The sequence below is a fragment of the Argentina anserina genome, chromosome 2 (genome assembly GCF_933775445.1).
Source record: "Argentina anserina chromosome 2, drPotAnse1.1, whole genome shotgun sequence".
Classification (NCBI taxonomy): domain Eukaryota; kingdom Viridiplantae; phylum Streptophyta; class Magnoliopsida; order Rosales; family Rosaceae; genus Argentina; species Argentina anserina.
Window position 1 is genome coordinate 28,645,354 of NC_065873.1, and position 21,975 is coordinate 28,667,328.

Sequence of the window (21,975 nt, forward strand, 5' to 3'; positions counted from 1 at the left end):
TGATGTTGGTGTCTCTGGCTTCAGTATCGAAAAAACCTATATCCTTTCTTAGAACTGATTGAAGATACTTCAATCGCAAACGAGCTGTCTGCCTCTCGCCAGTTCGCGTCCAAGATGCAACACCTGAAGATCGAAGTGTCAACTTCATAACACGCAGAAAATCTTAAGAGTGCTATTGAAATTGAAAGTATGAAACATACCTATCCATGCCGATATAAAAAGAACAATACCAAGATAGATCAAGTACAGAGCATACTGCAAATGAATCAAAGGACATGTCAGAAACATTGCATAACAGAACATCATGGAATTAAGATCAATCATGCATTTTTACTATAATTGTATGAAATGATTCTGTTTACCTCAGAAATCCGGGAAGACATCTTGTTGGGATCCATATCCATATGTCCCAAAGAATCAATCATAACACCAAACAAGACAAAGAACACAGGAAGTGCCGCACCATGGATACACGCTCCAAAACTTCCGAAAAGCATCAAGACATAGTCCATCCTATCAGCAGCAGCAAAGAGGCCAAGAAATGAAACACTTCGCAGCTTCTGCGTCTTCGAATGTGGATCGTTGTCCGAAACCCCATTCGATTTAGTGGCAAGCTCCACTTCCTCCATTCTATACCAAAGAGCCGGATGACTTGTTATTCAGAGAGAGAGAGAGAAAAAACGGTATCAAAATCTGAAAGATTAGAAGATAGAAAAATGTACTAGCTTTCATGAACCAAGTCGGGGAAGTTTGGCGGCCCATTCCCGCCAATAAATGCATAAATTGAAGTTACTCAGCTAACAACTAACCACGCACTGATTTATTCATATTACATTATTACTGACCGGAATTTCGCTCACTTCAACGCTCATCAATATACATAATAGTTAGATAAGTTAGATCAAGTGATTCAAGTCGCCAACTGTGTACATCATCATAACTCCAATGTCGGGAATGCACCATACTGTTTGGTTTTCAACTGTGAATAGTACATTCAGATAGACCATATTTGGACGTCTCTATTGGAGCCCTCTATTTATATGGAGTAGAAGAGTCACATCATGAAAATTGATGCCTGATTAGAGTTATGGGGAGGCTTAATCAATACATGTAACAAAACGTGGTACTAATTAAAGAGGTTATTTTGGACCATATCTGGCTGCTAGTTTATTACAATCACCAGAATTTGTACAACTTCCCTCTAACTTACTGTGGTTCATAACACCAAATTACTCCATATGACCAAGTGTCATTGTTGCAGACCTGCAGGGTATTAACAATTCAGGATGGAAAAGACTGATCGAATTGGCAAAGGTATTCGTGATTTTCATCTAGGACGTTTTATTTTGGTACTGTAGCCCTGCAACCACATAATTTGCATGCACGCGTAAAGAAAACTTTACCTATTCCAACGCCGGCGGTGGGGATGCAGGTACCGGCAGTAAGGCTCGGAGTGGTCTTGCCGTTTTACCACTGCTCCATTTGGGCTAGGAGGGCTACGGGCTTCATGCTTTCCTAAGTCTGGCCGATAGTTGCCTAGCTGGGCTGGAGGGATTTTGCGCTCAATTTTGGGCCTTGGCCTTACTTTTATTGTCGTTATTTGTTGTTTTTGATCAAGTCGATTGGACTCCGCGCATGTGTCATGTAGTGGCATGGTGAAGCTAACTGTCATCGTATTCATCTTCAGATCTTCTAGCAAAACATAGTAGAAATGGTGTACATAAAACATAAAAAAAAAAAAATGCGATCGATGGATGTTGAAGAGGTAAACTATCATAGAAATCTGACGATAGAATGACCTTTATTTATTTACAATAACATCATGCATAATTTCTAAACAGTTGCTCTAACAGTACAGATGAGATCGATCAGTTGATGAATTGGCATGCCTCAGCAAGTTCAGTCGATTATATAGTAGTGGATTAGTACGTTTATCTGGGTACAACCGTACAAGAGTCAATGTATCAATGGAAGTTTTTTTTTTTTTAGAATATCAATGAAAGTTAGGAAGTGCAGGTTGTAAGAATTCTTGTTTTTATTTATGATGTATTCTTTTTCCTTTGTCTATACTTTGTAGACACCATTTTTTATATTTCATCTCTGTCTAATCTCTGTCATAATACACATTTAATTATTCCTGATGATTTTTTTTTCCAAAGCATTATGTAATGAACATATATACAGCCTAAAATAAATGCACTAGCCTTGGCCTCCAAATACTATGGACCGGCCATTCTTTCGGAAAAAAAAATACTATGAACCGGCCATTGTACTTAAAACAAGGTGAAAAGAAACAAGACAACAAATATAGACTTCATGCTTAACAGCTTAGCATTTTACTTAAAAAGCCTATATATTCTGGTGACCAACAAAAGAAAGAAACTAGAAACGAAAATCCTCGGGCATTCTCCTAATAAGGCGAAATACATGCTGCATTATCTTTGTGCACCCCAATCAAAAACCCAGGTGGTGATCACAAATATGCCAAGCATGAGAGGATTCAAATTTAATTATCGGATACCCTCTTCCCTGATGCCCTTATTTACATAAACAAACCAACATATATGGCCACCAATCCCTTATACGTACTACTATTAAGGCCAATTTCGAACCGTTCACCGGAGACGAAGGAGGCGGCAGAGATTGTCCGTTGCTCCGGTATCAACTCCTACGGCTTCTCCCTTGCATCCCCTCGCCGGTTTCAGAGAGAACCTCGGAAGGGGCAAGCTACTCGGAGGTGGTGCCAGAGTGAAAATGGAACTTGAAAAATTGTCCATGTCTTTTCCAACTCCAACACTACCAGTAAAAGTAGTCTTACAAGATGAAGATGACAACACCTTAGTCACATCTTTAGGAAGATCATTTGGGTCAGGTCCCAAACGGGCGGTGGAAGCAATGAAGCAGTCTGCAGGCATAGAATTCATTTCTTCTTTCTTGGATGGTTTCGACTTTGGCTTCTTCGGAGTGAGGGATTGGCTTCGGGCGTTGTTGGTCTTCCTAGCTGTGGGAGGGCGTGAGAGGCTTCGCGTACGAGTTGGGAGAGATGGGAGAGACTGATGCAGTGGCTTTGAAACCGGCAGAGGAAGCAGAGGTGGTTGCTGCTGCTGTGCTTGAAGAAATTGTTGCTGCATATAATGATTGAAGAGTAAGGGGTTGAAGGAGGAGAATGGGAGAGGAGGAGGAGCATGCAAGAGACCACCATGGATGTTCATGATTGGAGCAACATTTTCAGATGAAGGGAAGCTTCTTCTGCCCATCATTCCAATTTGTTTGCAGGAAGACATCGATCGGTGTAAAGCAACAGCCTCCATAGTCATCTCAATATGCTTTGATATTGTAAAGTAGCTGATTCTAGGCTTCTAGCTAGGTTTTTTGTGTTTCAAATCTAAAACCAAAGAGCTACGAGCTACCAGTTGATGACAGGAACAAAGAAGAGCTCGAGAGATCTCAGAAGCTTAATTTACAAGAAAATATGATTTGAGCAAGAAGAGAGTTGGATCAAAAGAACCAAAGTCTCAAGGTTTGTCTTGAGTTTGGGGTTGAGAAAAAACAGATCAGATCAAAGCAAAATTTATGCATATATAACCAAAATGCCGAATCAAGTTAAGCGTTAGAAAGAAACTAAAGATTGAGATGACTTGTAAATTGAATTTTCTGGTCCAGTAAGGATCACAGAAACCCTGATTATATAAAGGGTTGAATTAAAAGTTAAGGGATTGGATATCAGCTAGCCAGCTTGCTGTTACCTTCTTGGAGGTTGATACTATCTCTGAACCTCCGGCCTCCTTTTATAGAACAAAGGCTCTCTTACTGCTATGTTATTCATTTTTATTTTCTCTAATATTTTTTTGTAATCTCATTAAACTAAATAATTAGATTTGGTGGTTTTGATAGACAGCCGTTGCAGAAGGCTACCCATTAGTCCTAGACCAGAAATCCACTGTAGGGCGGCAACCGCCATTTCGGTTTCGGCCGTTGGATGACGCCAATTGACGGAGCCGTTGGGGAGATTGTGACCGTCGATATCCTCCTCGGGTTCCCCGTAGTTGTTCCGGTCTTAGATGGAGACTCTTCCAATCAAAACCACACACGGTTTCGTATGGTGGGCCCCAGCACCCTCCTATGACCTCACGTGCAGGCGAGGGAGGGGCGAGGATGGGGCGATATTTTACACGTGGTCTCGTTTTCAGCCACAGGCTGCCTCTAGAGATCTCCAAATCTGCAAAGCGAGGATAGGATGGGAGCAAGGTCATGTAGGCTTACGGTGAGGGCTCGACATGCAGAATTATTTGCATGGGACCATAAGAGTGATTAGACCGAGTGATCATAATCAGAGGGCTACTGCTAATGCTCGTAAGCTACGTCAGTATTGGACTGTTAGGTTTTTTTAGAGAGATAAACAAACAGAGATTCAACTGCAACCACCGAAAGGTGCTTCGGCTTGGTTTTGTTTGTGGCTGTTTCTCAAATGGCGACTCGAAATGTCAAATTCTCATCTTTCCTAACGCTGAGCTGCCATGCACGACCACAAGATCGAAACACTGTTATAGATTTTCCAGTACGTATAGAAAATGATATCGAGGTCAGAAGAGGATACGGGTCGATAATTCAAAGGAAGATTCTAACTTGTAACACCACGTCGTTGATTTTACTGGTTCTGATATGAACTTCAATTACAGATTTACTGGGTTTCTGATCCAAATGACCGGTTAAAACTTTCAACTTTGTGGAAGTAGGTGAATGTTAATACGAACAGATCGAGAAATGTGCGGGTGGTGATCGACCGAGAGATCAAAGATGAAACAACACTCGAGTGGGGGAAATGAATGAGCGTAACCTTTAGCGAACAGAATGTGTCAATGTGCAGAAGATCAGGAAATGTGTGGTGTCCATATCCCACATGATTTTTACTTCAAGTTTGTTTGATTTCTTCCACCAAAGAAAAGTTTATTTGATTTCATTACATCTCTACCTAACATTCATGATTGTCATCATGTTCATTCGCAAGTCAAAGTATTATTTTCTTGAATAAGAACAATCGAGATCAGTTTGTGATAATTCTTCTAAGATTAAGAATTATAAGACATGTATATGTATCTAGTAGTTAAATAGCTTCCAACATACATAATTGTACATTCATGTGAGGCATACCTAGTTCTAAACTATATTAACCTTAGCGTGTCTCGCGCTTTGATACAAATGGTAATGACGTCGACGGATACCACCGACCATTGTATAAGATATTAAGAATAATCAACAACCCTCTCGTTCTTTAATCTACGAAAGAGGAGCCTAGCTAAGTTACAATACATTATATAATGTGCATTTGGTATAGATTTTTAGAAGGCCGTTCTTTAAATTATTGATGTCTATGATATTAACGTAGTGGCATTAGCATTGTCACCTTGTATATATGATTCATGACGAGGGCTCACATGCCCCCTTTGCGTAGATATGATCTACTTGATGTAAAGAAAGGCATATATAACAATAAAGTAAAGTATATGGTTGCTCACTCATGACATAAAGGCCATCAACTACATCGCCAAACAAATAACTAGGTCGGTTTCTCAAAAGAATGGTCAACTCGCTAATGTGCTGCAACTCCCCTTTGCGTTTGGATCTAGATCATGGCATTCCTTCCCATCATCTAGCTTGTTCAATCACTCTATGTGTTTCATAAGGAAATGTCAAATGTGTTACGTATAAATGGCATAATTGCCAATTTGCTACCGTATAATTCACCTCCGTGTCAATTTGCTAGTCTAGGTTTTATTTATGCTAATTTGCTACCCTAGGTTTACATAACTTGCCAATTTGTTACCCTAAGTATTAATTTTGTCAATTTGTTAACCTTAAATAAAATTTACTTATCTTATCAAGATTATCCAATTTTTTTATTTGGATTTTCAAATTAAGTCACTTGATAGGGAGAATTGAAAATTTAATATGAAAAAATGACAGCAAAATAGTTAAGTTTAGAAATATGGAGTAGAAAATTGGCAAAATTAATACTTTGAGTAGCAAATTGGCTAATTATAAAACTTTAGAGTAGTAAATTGACATAAATAAAAGCTAGGGTAGCAAATTGACACTAAGCTGAATCTTATGGTTGCAAATTGGCTATTAAGAATGATTAATAGAGTTGGGGTTTGAGGTGTTTGTTGGAGCCCGAGAGAGTTCTTGAAATCAAGCCTATTAAAGTCCGATAGTTCTGCTGGTGGAATATTACAGCCTTGCTGTTCATATCTCATGGTATCTTAGTAATCTTCTGAAGTTTGATCTTACGGACTTAAAAACGTACTAATACACATAAACTTCAGAGTTCAGACTTTTGAAAGTTGTGAAACTAGCGTATCATGCATGGATGATTTTCTATGTATAATGTATGTCCTTTGGCATGCATCGGTCGGTGAGGTCCTCCTTAATGTTTGCATGATATCGAAGTATAAGTCTACGACTACGAGTGGAGAATTTTATGAAAAATTAAAAATTAATTGCATCTTAGATTCATAAATGTGATAGTGGAGAAAGCTAAATAACACTTTACAGCTATGAGAACATCTATAATGCCACCTTAATTGTGTTTAACCAACTCACTACTGTGTAAATTGTAGTGTTGGATTGCAGCTTCATTGCTTAAGCAGAATATCAATGACAAAGAATCTCTTGCCAATGCAAAGAAAAATCTTAACTTCAATTGCAACAAGGACCAGGTGGCCGGACTACATGAGATATCTTAGAGAGTCACGCTTTTATATATATATCAACGTAGATAATCCCTGGTCAATTATAGATGTACGCTTCCATCGTCGAAAAATGTTATATAAGACTAACAAACCTCAACATTGGTATCTTATAAGCACGATGATCATTTCTTACTTTCTTTTTTTTCTCTCCGTTTTTTGTACTCAAGTGTCATACTTGTCACTAGCATTCTCGTTAGAAACTAGGGCTGGATTGGTTAGTATACCAGTCTTAATTTTCTAATACCATATACCAACCAATATATATTTGGTATGAAAAATCCACAATTTTATACCAACCAATAACGTTGGTATACCAATTAAGTGGTACGGTTGGTACGGTTGATAATAGGCTTGTACCAACATATTTAAGGCCCAAAATTTTAAAGGCCCAATCCAAATAAATAATAACAAATAAGTGGAATAGGAATAGAATTCCATAATCTTATATAACTTCAACCAAATTACCAAATACAAAGTCATAAATAGAAAGTCAAAGTCCAAATAGTCAAGTTGTTAAAGTACTTATGAATTCTCAAAACAATTGAAAAAATAAATGATAGGTTTAAATGCGATATATGTTGACATGTTGTAAGCAGTGATGGTGCTACTAATAGGTCTAAGCATTTGTATTTAGGAATTCGATTGAATCGATTCATTCATAATTAAATAAATAAATTGAAGACGAGAAAAAGAGTGTACTTGAGAAAAAAACTCAGAAAGATTAGATTAAGGTTAGTAGATATATATATATATTTAATTAAATAATTTAATATAATATAAGTTAGTATGTACGATATACCATAGTATACGGAAAATCTATACCACATACTTACCATTTTTTAATGTTGGTACGGTATACTGTACCATATACCGTGTACTAAGTATTTAATATACCAATGTATTTAATACGATTGGTATACAAATTGGTTGAGATGATTTTATATACCATTGCCACCCCTATTAGAAACCGAAACCGTTGTTGCTACATTATGACATAGCAAGACGATCCACATCAAGCCCAAATTAGCTGATATTAGACAGCATTTTCTAATTGGGTCTGCCGTTAAGAATATCCATCTATATTTCTTGATGGGCCTAAGCATCATCAAGTTTGAATCCTCCTCAATAGCTTCCAAAAATGGACCATGCGCTGTTTATTTATCTGCTTCTGTTGCCCTCTGTAGTTCAGGGTGACCCCTTTTGTCCCTCAAAGTCTGTGACATATTTGATCCTTTCTAATGCATCGATGTGCAACTCAAACATACCTCAAAAATTGAATGTTTTTTTTTTTGAGAATGGAATAAGCTTTTCTTTAGTATAAGTGTATAACTATTTTATGGGTCGTGCCAGATTCTCCTCACGATGTGCCAACCAACAGTCATGGTAGAGTTTACTCTCTAGTTTGTTTAAGATAAACTTAGATATTTTATGATATAGAAATCGATGATTAGTCATGTATTATTGATCAAGCTGGCTAGAAAGGATGTGGCACAGACCACACAGTAGTGTTGATGTCGATGCGCTTGTCATTTGTAATGTTGGTTTGGATATTTGGTCCCCCAAATATTACGCTCATTGGAGCCATTTGCTAGACGTTGCCTTCAAATGTGACACTGGATTGGGGAGGTTAAGGTCACACCAAACTTTAATTTCAAATGAATGACAGCATCCTTATCGGTAACGGAAAATGACTTCTACGACTTTATAATGTTTGTTTGTGAACATGCGGTGATCAGGCTACATGTGGTCTATCTATAACGCCAATTTGCACTGATATTATAACACCATGACCTTGCAAGGTGCTTATAGCTCAATACAGACTCATGGTAATTTATCCTGTATGCTAGCACTTCCCTATATATGGTTTTGAATTGTCATATAGTTGTTTCTAATGAAAATGTGACTGGTTTGTTTTGATTACGATCAGACATACTTTATCTTACCATAATTTATTTATGCTGGATTATCTTTCGTCAATATGAACCACAGACACACGACACTTCAAACTCATTCAACCATTATAAAAGCTGACTTTTGTTTGAGATCGGATTCGGAATGCCACAAAATTGATCGGATAGAAATGGAAAGGGAAATCACCGTTAGTCGGCAGCCGTAATATGGTATCAAAAGGTCAGAGACTCAGTGAGTGAAGCCAAAAGCCCAAAATGGAAACCCTAATCATCATCCTCCTTCTCAGATATTTTACTTAATCTCATTAGATACTAATTCCCCCTAATCCCGTAACGCTGTAAGCCTGTAATAGGTCCACCCCAAGTATTTAGCCAATGAGTCTCGGAAATTTCAAAGCAGACAAAACGATTAGAGGGAGAGAGAAAGGGCACTCAGACGTTACCGACAGCAGAGTCGATACCCCACGCCAGCCAAATTGTGAGTCTTGTGGATCGAAGTTGGTCATTCAACTTCTCCAGACTCTTTGCCACCAAGAATAAGTGCCCTCTCTCTCTCTCTCTCTCTCTCTCTCTCTCTCTCTCTTTCCTTCTTTTTCAGATTTTAATCTTCACACCCACCTCCTACTCTGACCCCAATTTGTTCTTCATCACACAAAGAATGTGATTAGCTCCCCTTCTTTTTCTCCTCCTTCTTGGATTCAACTCTTTGTGGGTTCTTCAAATTCGAGATGGGTATTCTGAGCGGTATTCTGGGTTTCTGTGGCTTCGGAATTGGAACTTCGGTTGGGATCGTGATCGGCTATTACATGTTCATCTACTTCCAGCCTACTGATGTCAAGGTTCGGTTTCTTCTGCTTCTTTCTCGGGATCTTCGTCCCTGATTTTGCTCTTGTTTTGTCTTGTTATATTGTAACTGAGTTTGTGATGAAGTCAAATGAGTTGAAGCTTTGTATAGGATGGTTGTTAGTTTAGAGTTCAGACATACTTAGGAAGTTGCGTTTTTCATATATGAAATTGTGATTGGTGATGTATGGATGCATATGCAGGATCCTGTGATTCGGCCTTTGGTTGAGCAAGACACTGAGACGTTGCAACGGATGCTTGCCGAGATCCCCTTCTGGGTTAAGAACCCGGACTATGATCGTGTATGTTTTCGCATTTCCGATACTGGTTTTGACGTTGTGTTCAATCTGTGTTTCGAGTTAGAATACCTGGAATTACTTGAAGGTGATGAGAATTTTGTGTGTTGTGTAGCTTGACTGGCTTAACAAGTTTGTTGGGATTATGTGGCCTTATCTGGATAAGGTACGTGTGTGCTTATCTTCAGGGCTTGTTTGGTTGATTCTCTTGAGTATCTGTTACATTTCTGTATTGGTTTGATTTTGTATCAGGCGATTTGCAAGACTGTGAAGATTATAGCTAAGCCCATTATTGCTGAGCAAATTCCAAAATATAAAATCGACGCTGTTGATTTTGAAGTACTTACATTGGGCACCCTACCGCCTACTTTTCAAGGTTTGGTTGATCCTAGTCAATCTATTGACTCTTATTTTTGTTGTTGTTCTCTAGTGTGTGCATACACACTAACACACAACTACGCAATGCTTATTTGTCTTATTGATCTCATCTCTTATTTATGTGCTTTTTATTCTTTTCTCTGTTGTTTCTGTTGCAAGATGAATGTGCCTAAATTACATGTGATTGCTTTACTCTGTTTTGTTCTTTCCTTCTCTCAAATTTGATTGTATTGGAGTACTCATTTCGATCACTTATGCCAGGAATGAAAGTTTATATCACTGGTGAGAAGGAATTAATAATGGAACTAAACTTGAAGTGGGCAGGAAATCCTAACATCACGGTTGCAGCTAAAGCATTTGGATTGAAAGCCACAGTTCAGGTGAAAGCACAATTAGTGTTTTTATGCACATATACAGACCCACACATACAACATGATACTTATGGGCAATGTAAGGTTGAGAGATTGTTTCCTGAATTAATGATTTGAATGGAGGACTAATTATTTGGAGTGTCTCAGGTGGTTGACTTGCAAGTATTTGCGTCCCCACGTATCACCCTGAAGCCTTTGGTTCCGTCCTTTCCTTGTTTTTCAAAAATCTTTGTTTCCCTTATGGAGAAGGTAATCATTACCGTCTTGATTGTTGAACAGTCATATTTATCTGGTAGGCTTAATTCTTAAAAAGTCTAATAGCCCTATGTTTGGATTCGTTCTCCAAGATCCTGCACCATAGAGAACTTCCACAGTTATTTATTCTGTTGTGGTATCTGTAATATGGCACTGCTGATTTTTTGTTTTACTAATTTCTTTCCCTTTTTAACAATTTCAATATAATTGTGCAGCCACACATTGACTTCGGACTAAAACTCCTTGGAGCGGATGCCATGGCTATTCCAGGCCTGTATACGTTTGTTCAGGTAGGACTATTTCTTTTTGAGGTTATGTGTTGATTGAATTGAGTGAATTTGTGCTTACAGTATGTATGTCCATGTAAGGATATATGTATGATTCTTGCTATGTGCTTTTCATCAGTATCTTCAGTGTTTATGTAAGCCCTGTATAAAATGTAAGATGCGTATATAATTTTTGTCATGGAACATTATTTTCAGCTTCCTAACTTCTGCAATTGGATATTATGTCTTATTTTTTCAGGAGACTATTAAGGAGCAAGTGGCAAAGATGTACCTATGGCCCAAGTACCTCGAAGTAACTATCATGGATCCTAAACTGTAAGTGGGGGTTTTCCTGTTTCATTTCAAGTAATTGTCTCGACCCTTTGTGACTTGATGTTTATTTCATATTATTCCGCCAGTGCCATGAGAAAGCCTGTTGGGGTTCTCACTGTAAAGGTCCTGAAGGCTACAAAACTCAAAAAGAAAGATTTAATGGGAGGAGCAGACCCTTATGTTAAAATCAAGCTGACTGAGGACAAGCTTCCTTCCAAGAAAACCACAGTGAAACATAAAACTTTGAACCCTGAATGGAATGAGGAATTTCATATGGCTATTAGAGACCCTGCAACTCAAGCATTGGAAATTATGATTTTTGATTGGGAACAGGTAGTTCTTTATTTCCACATTTCAAAGAAAGCTGATACAGTTTACCAATAAGCTTTTTTTTGTTTGGTGCATACCGTGCATCTGATGTACTTCTCTACCTCTACTAGAGTCAAAGCAGTTTATCTCTCTCTCTCTCTCTCTCTCTCTCTCTCTACCACATATATGTATGTTGTATGCATATATATTTGATACTTGGGTCTTTATTTCACTTAGATTGGCCGACATGAGAAAATGGGTATGAACGTCATTCCCTTGAGCGAACTTACTTCTGATGAGTCTAAAGTTATGACTCTTGACATACTGAAAAACATGGACCCAAATGATGCTCAAAATGAAAAGTCGCGTGGACAGCTTGTTGTGGAAGTGCTCTATAAAGCCTTCACGGAGGATGAGATGCCCGATGATAAGGAAGATTCGAATGAGGTACAAAAGGCTCCTGAGGGAACACCTGCAGGTGGTGGTATGCTTGTAGTTATTGTCCATGAAGCTGAAGATGTGGAAGGAAAGCACCACACAAATCCACATGTTCGATTACTATTCAAAGGGGAGGAAAGAAGAACCAAGGTATATTAATATATGTTTTTGTTAATGTTCCTTTGTCATTGGTCTTGTTTTGCACGTACTGTATATATAATAAACATAGAGAAGTACGGAGGCATAATATTACCTTTTCTATGTCTATAATCCTTGTGACAACGTAATTGTTGTAGGAATAACAGAGAAACCTGATTTTTTAAACTAGATTTACAGCCTATAATCATAATCATAGAGCTTATATTCCTTGTGAAAACGTAACTTGTTGTAGTAATAACAGAGAAACCCCAATTTTAACTAGATCTACAGCCTATATCCATTATTCATAGAGCTTATGTGCTATGCGGAAGACCAGTAAGTCAGAATGGATAACTTGCATATGAGTCAAAATTGTAAGAACCTGCATTCTCTATGTATATATGAGCAATTTATCTTAAGATAACCTGTGTATATGCTATACTGATGTTCTTCAGAAGTTGCTCATAATCTGCTGTTTGAAAGTTTGGAAATGTTTGCTGATACAAAAAGAAAAGCTACATTGTTATTGATTAATTTAATTGCTCATCTTCAAAGTTTACGTGTTGTGGAAGTTTGTTGTTAACTGTCAACCACATTCTGGAAATGTTTCAGCAAGTCAAGAAAAATCGAGATCCAAGATTTAACGAGGAGTTTACCTTTATGCTAGAAGAACCACCTAAAACTCATGATAGACTTCATGTTGAAGTAGTCAGCACCTCCTCGAGGATGGGCCTCCTGCATGGCAAGGTACAGAATTCAACTCCCTTTGATTTTTTTTTGGGCAAGGGAGTTCTTCATCCCTTAAACCTGCAATCAACTAACTGATCTACAATGTGTGTTTATACAACCTCTCCAAAATTGGAACCATGTAGACTCATGTAGTTGGCGTAATATACCTTTGGTAACAGGCTAACAGCTAGTTTGTTCGATAAACCAAACTTAAGACAGAGAAGACTGACTCTTGTGCTTTTACTTAAATCAGGAAAATCTTGGATATGTGGATATAAATCTGGCGGATGTTGTTAGCAATAGAAGGATGAATGAGAAGCACAATCTGATTGACTCGAAGAATGGACGAATCCAAATAGAGCTGCAGTGGCGAACAGCTTGAAGGTGTTGCAGCAAAAGTTGGATACAGAAGTTATCTAGGTTTCATTATGTAGGCTTTACATTTTGTTGGTTTTTTTATATTGTTGATATATGATTCCTGGCTACAATTTGTTTCTAGTTGGAAAAAGAATTATTCTGCGAGTTTATATTCATGCTCAGATCATAATTGTCAGTTTGTCACATACCACTATTTGAAATAGATGTGAATTTCATACGTGTTCAGATTACTATTTCTCCTTTGTAAAAATCTTTGTATTTGGCAAATTTCTTCTTTAAGATAAACTGGCACTTTTGCCCATCAGATCTAAAGGAGAGGACAGCGGATGTGACCTTCTGCTAACTTCATACTCTATTTGACTGAACACTGGAGACTGTGGGTAAGAATATTTCATCATCATGAAAATCTTGAACAAATAAGATTGCCAAGGACGGTGGGCAAATCACCGTCCGTCCATCTATCAATGGTCTATCTAACAACTGATGATTCTTTCCTGATTCCCTAGGTAAATGTAAAATGGTAGCAAAAGTCCAAAGGCTATATAAGGCTTTTACTAAAACAAGTCAAAAAAAGTAGGCCATCATTGCTTCACTCCTTCCTCCTTCTCAATGCTAAGAAGAGCCTAGAACCTCCTGACCAACAAACGAATCATGAATTCGTGATAATGTGATTAATGTCATAAACTGCACAAGAGAATACGATGGATTTGGGGATTGCTTGAGGCTTGGGGTTTTGAGGTCTCAAAAAATTATCACCTTGGCCAGTGATGTTCAGTGTTTACCTGTTAAATGACTAAATAGTGTAACATTACTATCACCTTCAACACCAAGACGAAAAACAAAACACAACGAAAAAAAAAACCATTTTCATGTAATAATTTAGATCCGAAAGCTGATTAAACACCAGTTTTTGAGAAATGAACTAAACTATGAATTTCCCGTGAATGTCTATGACACTTACAAGTTGGGGAAAAACTGGGCCAATTTGCACAGGAAGAGACAAATGTGAAGTTTCGTTATAGCAAGCGAGCATGTGCTTTTGCTTTGTATGGACCTCTATGCAACTCCAACACGCGCCTGACCCAGATTGACTAAATTTGTACTCCACTACGAGTCCTTTCACGTAGGGTCTTCCCTCCACCCATGTGGAGGTTCACCTGACATTTTGTTAACGCGCGTATTGCACTCGCACATATTAACAGATATAGATGAAGCCATGAAGGTCGGTAACAAATTATTTTAACAGGGTAAAAGAGAAACAATAACAGAGAAGAAGTCCAAAAATTTATCGAAGACTTCTACGATTTGAATCGCTTCCGTCTCCTCTGTACTTTGTAGCTCACTATTCCTTTCCCTTTTTTCAGATCAATTCTCTTCCTCTCCACCCAAGCTCGCTCTCTAAATTCATGAACCCAAACCTCATGTGTTCCTCTAATTCATAACATGTATGTAATCAAACACACCCCATTCCACAACCTACTCATAAATTTTAATTAATATTGTTTATCTCAGTTATCTGAGTGTGCGTAGATGTGGGAGGAGGGCTTCACATGTTTCACACTTCCACTCAACTTGACACCCGAATTTTGAACTCAGGAGTCATGAGACCGCCGATATGAATTACTCACAGATTGTGAAATTTCCGCTTTTCCCCACATCATCCTTACTACAAATCAATCTATCTTAATTTTGCTTCAATTGTGAATTAATAGATGTGGAACATCAAGCTACGAAGCAGATGCAATCAATTACCGCTCAAACCCAGAACTGCTAATCTAAAACTTCAGCTGCTATCCTCGTTCCTTCATTCTCCATTTTCAATATTCCATTCCTTCATTCTCGAAGCCAACCCCGAGTACATCCTGTGCAACTCCTTCTTTATCCAAATAAGACTAGCCGACTGCCGATGAGATCAAGACTCGCACCCCAGGTGCAGATGGAAGCCATCGTGGATAAATATGAGACTAGGTAAACCATTTCTTAGAGCATTTTTTCCCCACTCTCTCTTATATTGCATAAAAGTTAACGGAGAAACAAGGGGTTAGTTAAAATAAAGTTACACACTAAAATATATGATTGTTATTCTGCCACGTCAGACAGTGAACCTCCACCGGGCGGAGGGAATAATTTTCATGTTAGGATTTAGGGTTTGCTTCTAGCACAACTAACCAATCTTCCAAAACCAACCTTGAATTCAAGCCTTTTAGAAGGAGAATCGGGTTAGAATTAGATTAGGAAGTCGATCTCCTCTAGTATCACTAATACAGTAGTTAACAAAGAGTTGCAATGCCATTGAGACTTTGTTCCCGCTTGTGTGCTAGGGGCTAGGGCTACTAGAAGTTGACGAACACAAAGCTTTAGAATTTGTACTCAAGGAACTAAAGCAAAACGAATACTAGACTAAAATAATCATCAGCCACTTAAACGCAATTAGGTCCTAGTCCTACCAGGAAAGGAGCAATTGGCCTTCCTATTGGAATACCTGAAATGGCTGAAAAGGCCTCCCCATTTTTTTTTTGGGTGGAATAATTGGCATTGCTGCTAGAAAAACAATCATTTTTATTCTCTCAATCACTCACTTACATATTCGTTTAGTTCAGAATTCACCCACTAACGCATGCTTTGGAGAATCTGTTCTAGAACTTAGTGGAATACTAAAACTTGGAGCAAATACTAGTGAGAAATGAGAATCAATACCTCTGTCTTTGTCAAAACAATCTTGTGCGGCTCTCCAATTATCCAACCCACTTCCTCCATTTCTCCATCAATATAAGCACCGTAGCATTCATCCCGGCCAGTTGAACCGGAAACCCCTTTCGATATTGGCATCAAAATCGCAAAAGAGGTCCATATCCATCCTCCATTAAACTCAGCTTTCTTGCAAAGTCTTCCATCCAACATACATTTGTTTAAACAAAGTCTACTGTCCACAAACCACAATAGAGAGCAAAACCGTCGACGCTCATTGTATTCCAGGACCATAGAATTTTTTTTCAGTTGCCTACTAGCTTACTGTAGTAATAGTACATTAATCAGTTATAGACTATAATACTCAGATTTCGAACAAAACTATAGTGAGGAATTGATCTAGATTTGATGTTTCAATACGTTAAAACATTAATAGAACTTTCCGAAAAATTAAGGTGTGATTGTCTGATTGAGCGCATCAGTTTACCATTATACTAAAAATTTGTTGTGCATTAAGTAGATCGATTGCATGTAACAATGAAAATTGTGTCTCATTTTAAATCTAACTATAATGAGGAATTGACGGCTGCTTGGTTGAGGCACGCTATGGAACAGATAGTTCTAGTAAGTAGGATCATCAAACTGGAAGCCGGATCACGGTGCCTAACTGCGCAACCATCTAAGCTCTCAAACTTTTCTTTGAAATGAAAGGGTGATCGTGTAATTACATATATTAGATATTGTAGTAGGGTCTGCCGGTCTGGAACTGGGGACTGAGTACCAAAGACTGAAGGATCCATACTGGTGAAACAAAACTGAGGGAGGGAGGACAGAGAGCAAAGAGTGGACTTTTTAGCTCAAGGCCAAAATGAGTCAGGGGAAGAACTGACCGTCTGGGAAAAGACACAGCCAGTCTTTACTCTTATCCGGGTCCAGCCTCACTCCAAGCCAAAGCCCATTCCATGATCCACATCGCCCCCTTCGTTTAAATCATTTCCCCACCTCTGCCCTATGCCACTCGCATTCATATCATCGGCTCCAAAAACCCAGTAATGATCATAATTGCTAGCTCTTAGATTTAGGGTGAAACAGTAATAATGTCATAATCAGTCCAGGATTTACCACGTGAAAATCTAACCTAGGAGAAATTACTTATTTACTACAACTGGCGGAGATGACAGGTGAGCGCAGTGGCGACGAGACAGCTCTGCCACTGCTACCCACATTATCACGCCGTCAGAAAACACCACCCTATACTCATCGAGACCAGAGACTACAAATTACAAAACCCCTTAATTGACTCCGTTAGTCTTAACGTGGACTCCACTCTCACCAGTTACCTGACCAACCATGCTGATTAACCACCGTGAAATCGTACCGTCGGAGATGGACCCATCCCATACTGCCCGGTCTTATATTGGCAGACCCTATTGGATTCGAAAGGAAATGAAAAATGAGCCTCACTCTCTCTATTTTTTCAAGTTGGATAGATCGATACAGGTTAGATACTCCTCCCAAAATCTGCTTCTTATTATTATAGGAAAAATTTAAAGCCTATCCCCACTCACTGAAGCATATATTAATACCAGTAAGTACTTGCTTCTATCTGAAGAATCACCAATCCAACAGGAATTGAAGAACAGAGCCATGGCAATGTCTCCCATTGTTCTTCATATTATTCTCATCTACCTCCTCTGCTCTACTTGTTGCGGAGTCGATGGTGATCTTGAAGCGCTGCTCAAACTCAAAGCCTCCATGATTGGGAAAAAAGGTTCGGGCCTCGACGACTGGAAAACGACGTCGTCGTCATCGTCCCACTGTCTGTTTACAGGGGTTACATGCGACCGGGATTTCCGAGTGGTGGCGCTCAACGTGTCGGGGATGCCTCTGTTCGGGACAGTTGGGCCGGAGATTGGGCTGCTCACTAAGGTCGTGAACCTCACTATTGCCGACAACAACCTCACAGGGAAGCTTCCGGCGGAGATTGGCAACCTGACGGCTTTGAGGCACTTGAACATTTCCAACAACTTATTCGTCGGGAAGTTTCCCGGCGAAATCACGCGGCGGATGACGGAGCTGGAGGTCCTCGACGCCTACAACAACAACTTCGACGGCCCACTTCCTGTCGAGCTCATCGAGCTTAAAAATCTCAGACATCTTCATCTCGGCGGGAACTACTTCACCGGTCCAATCCCCGAAAACTACTCCGAGATTCAGAGCTTGGAGTATTTAGGCCTCAACGGAAATGGGCTCACCGGAAAGTTCCCGGTCAGTATATCTCGTTTGAAGAATCTCAAGGAAATGTACGTAGGCTACTACAACTCATACGACGGCGGAATCCCGCCGGAGTTGGGGTTGTTGAGTTCGTTACGGGTTCTCGACATGGGCAGTTGCAATCTCACCGGCACCATTCCGACAACATTAAGTAACTTGAAGCATTTGCACTCTCTGTTTCTTCAGATAAACCAACTCACCGGTTTCATACCTCCACAGCTCTCGGCCCTGTCCAGCCTCATGTCTCTCGATCTTTCCATAAACTTGCTCACTGGAGAAATACCAGCGTCGTTTTCGGAACTGAAAAACATTACCCTCATCAATCTGTACAAGAACAATCTCTACGGCCCCATTCCGAAATTTGTTGGTGACTTCCCTAATCTCGAGGTGCTTCAGGTGTGGGAGAACAACTTCACTTACGAGCTGCCGGAGAATCTCGGCCGCAGTGGGAGGCTGAAGGATCTCGACGTCGCCTCAAACCACTTCACCGGGCTAATTCCGAAGGATTTGTGCAAGGGAGGAGTGTTGAGAAATTTGATACTGATGGATAATCACTTCTTTGGCTCCATTCCTGAAGACCTCGGCCAGTGCAAGTCGCTTTGGAAGATAAGAATGAGCAGAAACACGATCACGGGGACTATTCCGGCGGGGATGTTCAGGTTGCCTAATGTGTCTATGATCGAGCTCATTGATAATTACTTGTCCGGCCAACTTCCGGCGCAAATGTCAGCAGGTGCACTCGGAATCCTAGGACTCTCGGGGAATCAGATTTCCGGCGAAATCCCAGCTGCGATTGGCAATCTGAAGAATCTGCAGACGCTTTCTATGGAGATGAACAAGTTCTCAGGTCAAATTCCAATGGAAATATTCAATCTGAAATCATTGGCCAAGATCAACATCAGTGCCAACAACTTGAGTGACAGAGTTCCCGACACAATTTCACAATGCTCCTCCCTAACTTCTGCTGATTTCAGCAGAAACAACTTGGTTGGTGAAATTCCAAAGGGGATTGCTAAGCTGAAGGTATTGAGCATTCTCAATTTCTCTGGAAACCACCTAACAGGTCCGATTCCTCTTCAGATTCGCAACATGACCAGTCTCACAACTCTTGATCTCTCCGATAACAATTTCAGCGGTAAACTCCCAACCGGCGGTCAATTTCTGGTCTTCAGCATCTCATCCTTCGCCGGAAACCCCTTACTCTGTTTGCCACGCAGCGTGTCATGCCCGAAAGTCCGATCCTACAAGTCATTTGGTACTTCCAAAGTGGCTCTTATCATAATCGGGCTATCTACTATTCTGTTGTTCTTACTGATCACAGTGTACAAATTGAGGAGGGCAAAGTTTCAGAAATCCATGACTTGGAAGCTGACCGCGTTCCAACGGCTACATTTCAGAGTAGAGGAGGTGCTGGAGTGTTTGAAAGATGAAAACATAATAGGCAAAGGCGGTGCCGGAGTAGTCTACCGCGGCTCAATGCCTGACGGCGTGGATGTGGCAATCAAAAGACTGGTGGGGCGGGGAACAGGGCGGAACGATCACGGATTTTCTGCGGAGATAAAAACATTGGGACGAATCCGGCACAGGAATATCGTTAGGCTTTTGGGGTTCGTGTCGAACAAGGACACGAATTTGTTGCTGTACGAGTACATGCCTAATGGGAGCTTAGGGGAGGTGTTGCATGGGTCAAAGGGAGGACATTTGCAGTGGGACAGAAGGTACAGGATCGCCGAGGAAGCTGCCAAAGGCTTGTGCTATCTCCACCATGACTGTTCCCCTCTGATTATTCACAGGGATGTTAAGTCCAATAACATCTTGCTCGACTCCGACTTTGAGGCCCATGTTGCTGATTTTGGGCTCGCCAAGTTCCTCCAAGACGCCGGAGCTTCCGAGTGCATGTCTTCCATTGCTGGATCCTATGGTTACATTGCGCCAGGTACTTGATCTCCTACTTCATCTTCTAGGGTTTATGAGGTTTAGGGTTTAAAGTGAAAGTTTTGCATTATTTATTAATTGCTTTTTTTTTTCAAGTTTAATCACTAACATGGAACGAAAAAACAGATTCATTTCGCTAACAATTTTAATCGGAACTTCGTACATTACGTTGGTAGTTTGGGTTAATATGCAATCTGATATGCCTGGCACTTATTTGAATGATACAGAGTACGCATACACATTGAAAGTGGACGAGAAAAGTGACGTTTACAGCTTCGGTGTGGTCTTGCTGGAGCTGATTGTTGGGAGGAAACCTGTTGGGGAATTTGGTGACGGTGTGGACATTGTAAGGTGGGTGAGGAAGACTACATCGGAGCTCTCTCAGCCTTCGGATGCAGCAGCAGTGCTGGCGGTGGTGGATCACAGGCTCAGTGAATACCCCCTTGCAGAGGTGATACACTTGTTCAAGATTGCAATGATGTGTGTCGAGGATGAGAGCTCTGCAAGACCTACAATGAGAGAAGTGGTTCACATGCTCACTAATCCTCCGCGTTCTGCTCCAAAGCTTCTCAACCTTTAGGTTTTAGCTACACTTTTGCTCTCTTCCTCTTCGATATTATTGAGTAAATAAGAAGTCTGCATAATGTGAAATAATTTTGTGCTGAGAGGTTGCCGTGTAACAAAGTTGATGAACTCAACCTTTTTCATTGATACGGCAGGACTTTGGAGTTTGGAGATTGTTGATTTCGTTCTTTTCACTGAGATTGATCGACTTTTCCTCTGTTCACCTGTAAATTACTGGTCATGTGTTAAACAACGTATCAGATTTGTGTTGCTTCCCTTTGTCCACTGTTTCAATGGATCATATACTATCTTAATATGCACTGAGATAAGGTGTATTGGTGTAATTGACTGCCTAACGTGGAAAAAAATTGGACAAATAGTGATTGATTTCGTATCATTAAATCAAGAGCAGTTCTACTTCTTAGCCGAGATTAATATTTGAGCCTAAGACATTGAAGAAACTGTTTGATATCAGATAAAAAAATAATTTTGGTTTCTCCATTTTAATGTTGCACAGTGGGAATATATATCATATTATCGCACTTAATTAGCAGACGTGTGATTTTAGTTCCACTTTTATAATTGCTATTTAAAGTTCTGTCATCATTTATTTACCTGAATAATCTAAATTTACTCTTTTAATTTCTATTTACACCTCTAATTTTTTTTCTTTTTTCATTCTCATCAATCTTCTTATCTTTCCAATCTAAAAAGACATTGATTTATTTTTTATTTTCATCTTTTTCTGTTATAACATGAGATTTAACCTCTTCAAATTAAAAATAGCGATCTCAATTAATACAAACTAGTTTCATAAAATTGATCTATAATAAGATTTTTAACACAATAGAAAAATTAAAATTAAGATTTTTTTAATCTGATACTCTATAATCCTACTACATCAAAAATTAAATTAAATTTGATTCAATTCCCAGACTATATTATGTTTTAATGAAAAATGGAGGTATGTTGTAAATTGAATATGTGAAGTCATAAATGTGAGAGTTTATATAAAGAGTAAAATAGAATTGAAATAATTAATGAGATATAAGTTGTATAGATTAAATATGGAGGTGAATCTAGAATCAGTCTTAATATATAATTCGAAGTTTCCAACCCCA

General features: G+C 39.3%; 2 protein-coding genes across 2 annotated transcripts; both read left to right on the forward strand.

The window, feature by feature from the left end:
* Positions 1-9,217: 9,217 nt before the first annotated feature.
* On the forward strand, positions 9,218-13,626 carry LOC126783546 (synaptotagmin-2). The gene is made up of 12 exons (XM_050509028.1): positions 9,218-9,498; positions 9,706-9,804; positions 9,914-9,964; positions 10,051-10,174; positions 10,438-10,556; positions 10,695-10,796; positions 11,018-11,092; positions 11,328-11,404; positions 11,488-11,734; positions 11,948-12,298; positions 12,899-13,033; positions 13,269-13,626. The coding sequence occupies exons 1-12, from the start codon at positions 9,388-9,390 to the stop codon at positions 13,395-13,397; spliced, it is 1,620 nt and encodes a 539-aa protein (XP_050364985.1). The 5' UTR covers positions 9,218-9,387; the 3' UTR covers positions 13,398-13,626.
* Positions 13,627-17,713: 4,087 nt separating this feature from the next.
* LOC126783542 (receptor protein kinase CLAVATA1) lies at positions 17,714-21,007 on the forward strand. Its single transcript, XM_050509024.1, has 2 exons — positions 17,714-20,291; positions 20,518-21,007. Exons 1-2 carry the CDS (start codon positions 17,729-17,731, stop codon positions 20,868-20,870), a joined length of 2,916 nt encoding a protein of 971 aa, XP_050364981.1. The 5' UTR covers positions 17,714-17,728; the 3' UTR covers positions 20,871-21,007.
* Positions 21,008-21,975: the final 968 nt, after the last annotated feature.

Coding starts and splice junctions, on each gene's coding strand:
- LOC126783546 (XM_050509028.1), top strand. CDS start 9,388: ATGGGTATTCTGAGCGGTATTCTGGGTTTCTGTGGCTTCGGAATTGGA. Junction 9,965..10,050: donor TGTGGCCTTATCTGGATAAG/GTACGTGTGTGC, acceptor ATTTTGTATCAG/GCGATTTGCAAGACTGTGAA. Junction 11,093..11,327: donor GCCTGTATACGTTTGTTCAG/GTAGGACTATTT, acceptor TTATTTTTTCAG/GAGACTATTAAGGAGCAAGT.
- LOC126783542 (XM_050509024.1), top strand. CDS start 17,729: ATGGCAATGTCTCCCATTGTTCTTCATATTATTCTCATCTACCTCCTC. Junction 20,292..20,517: donor CTATGGTTACATTGCGCCAG/GTACTTGATCTC, acceptor TGAATGATACAG/AGTACGCATACACATTGAAA.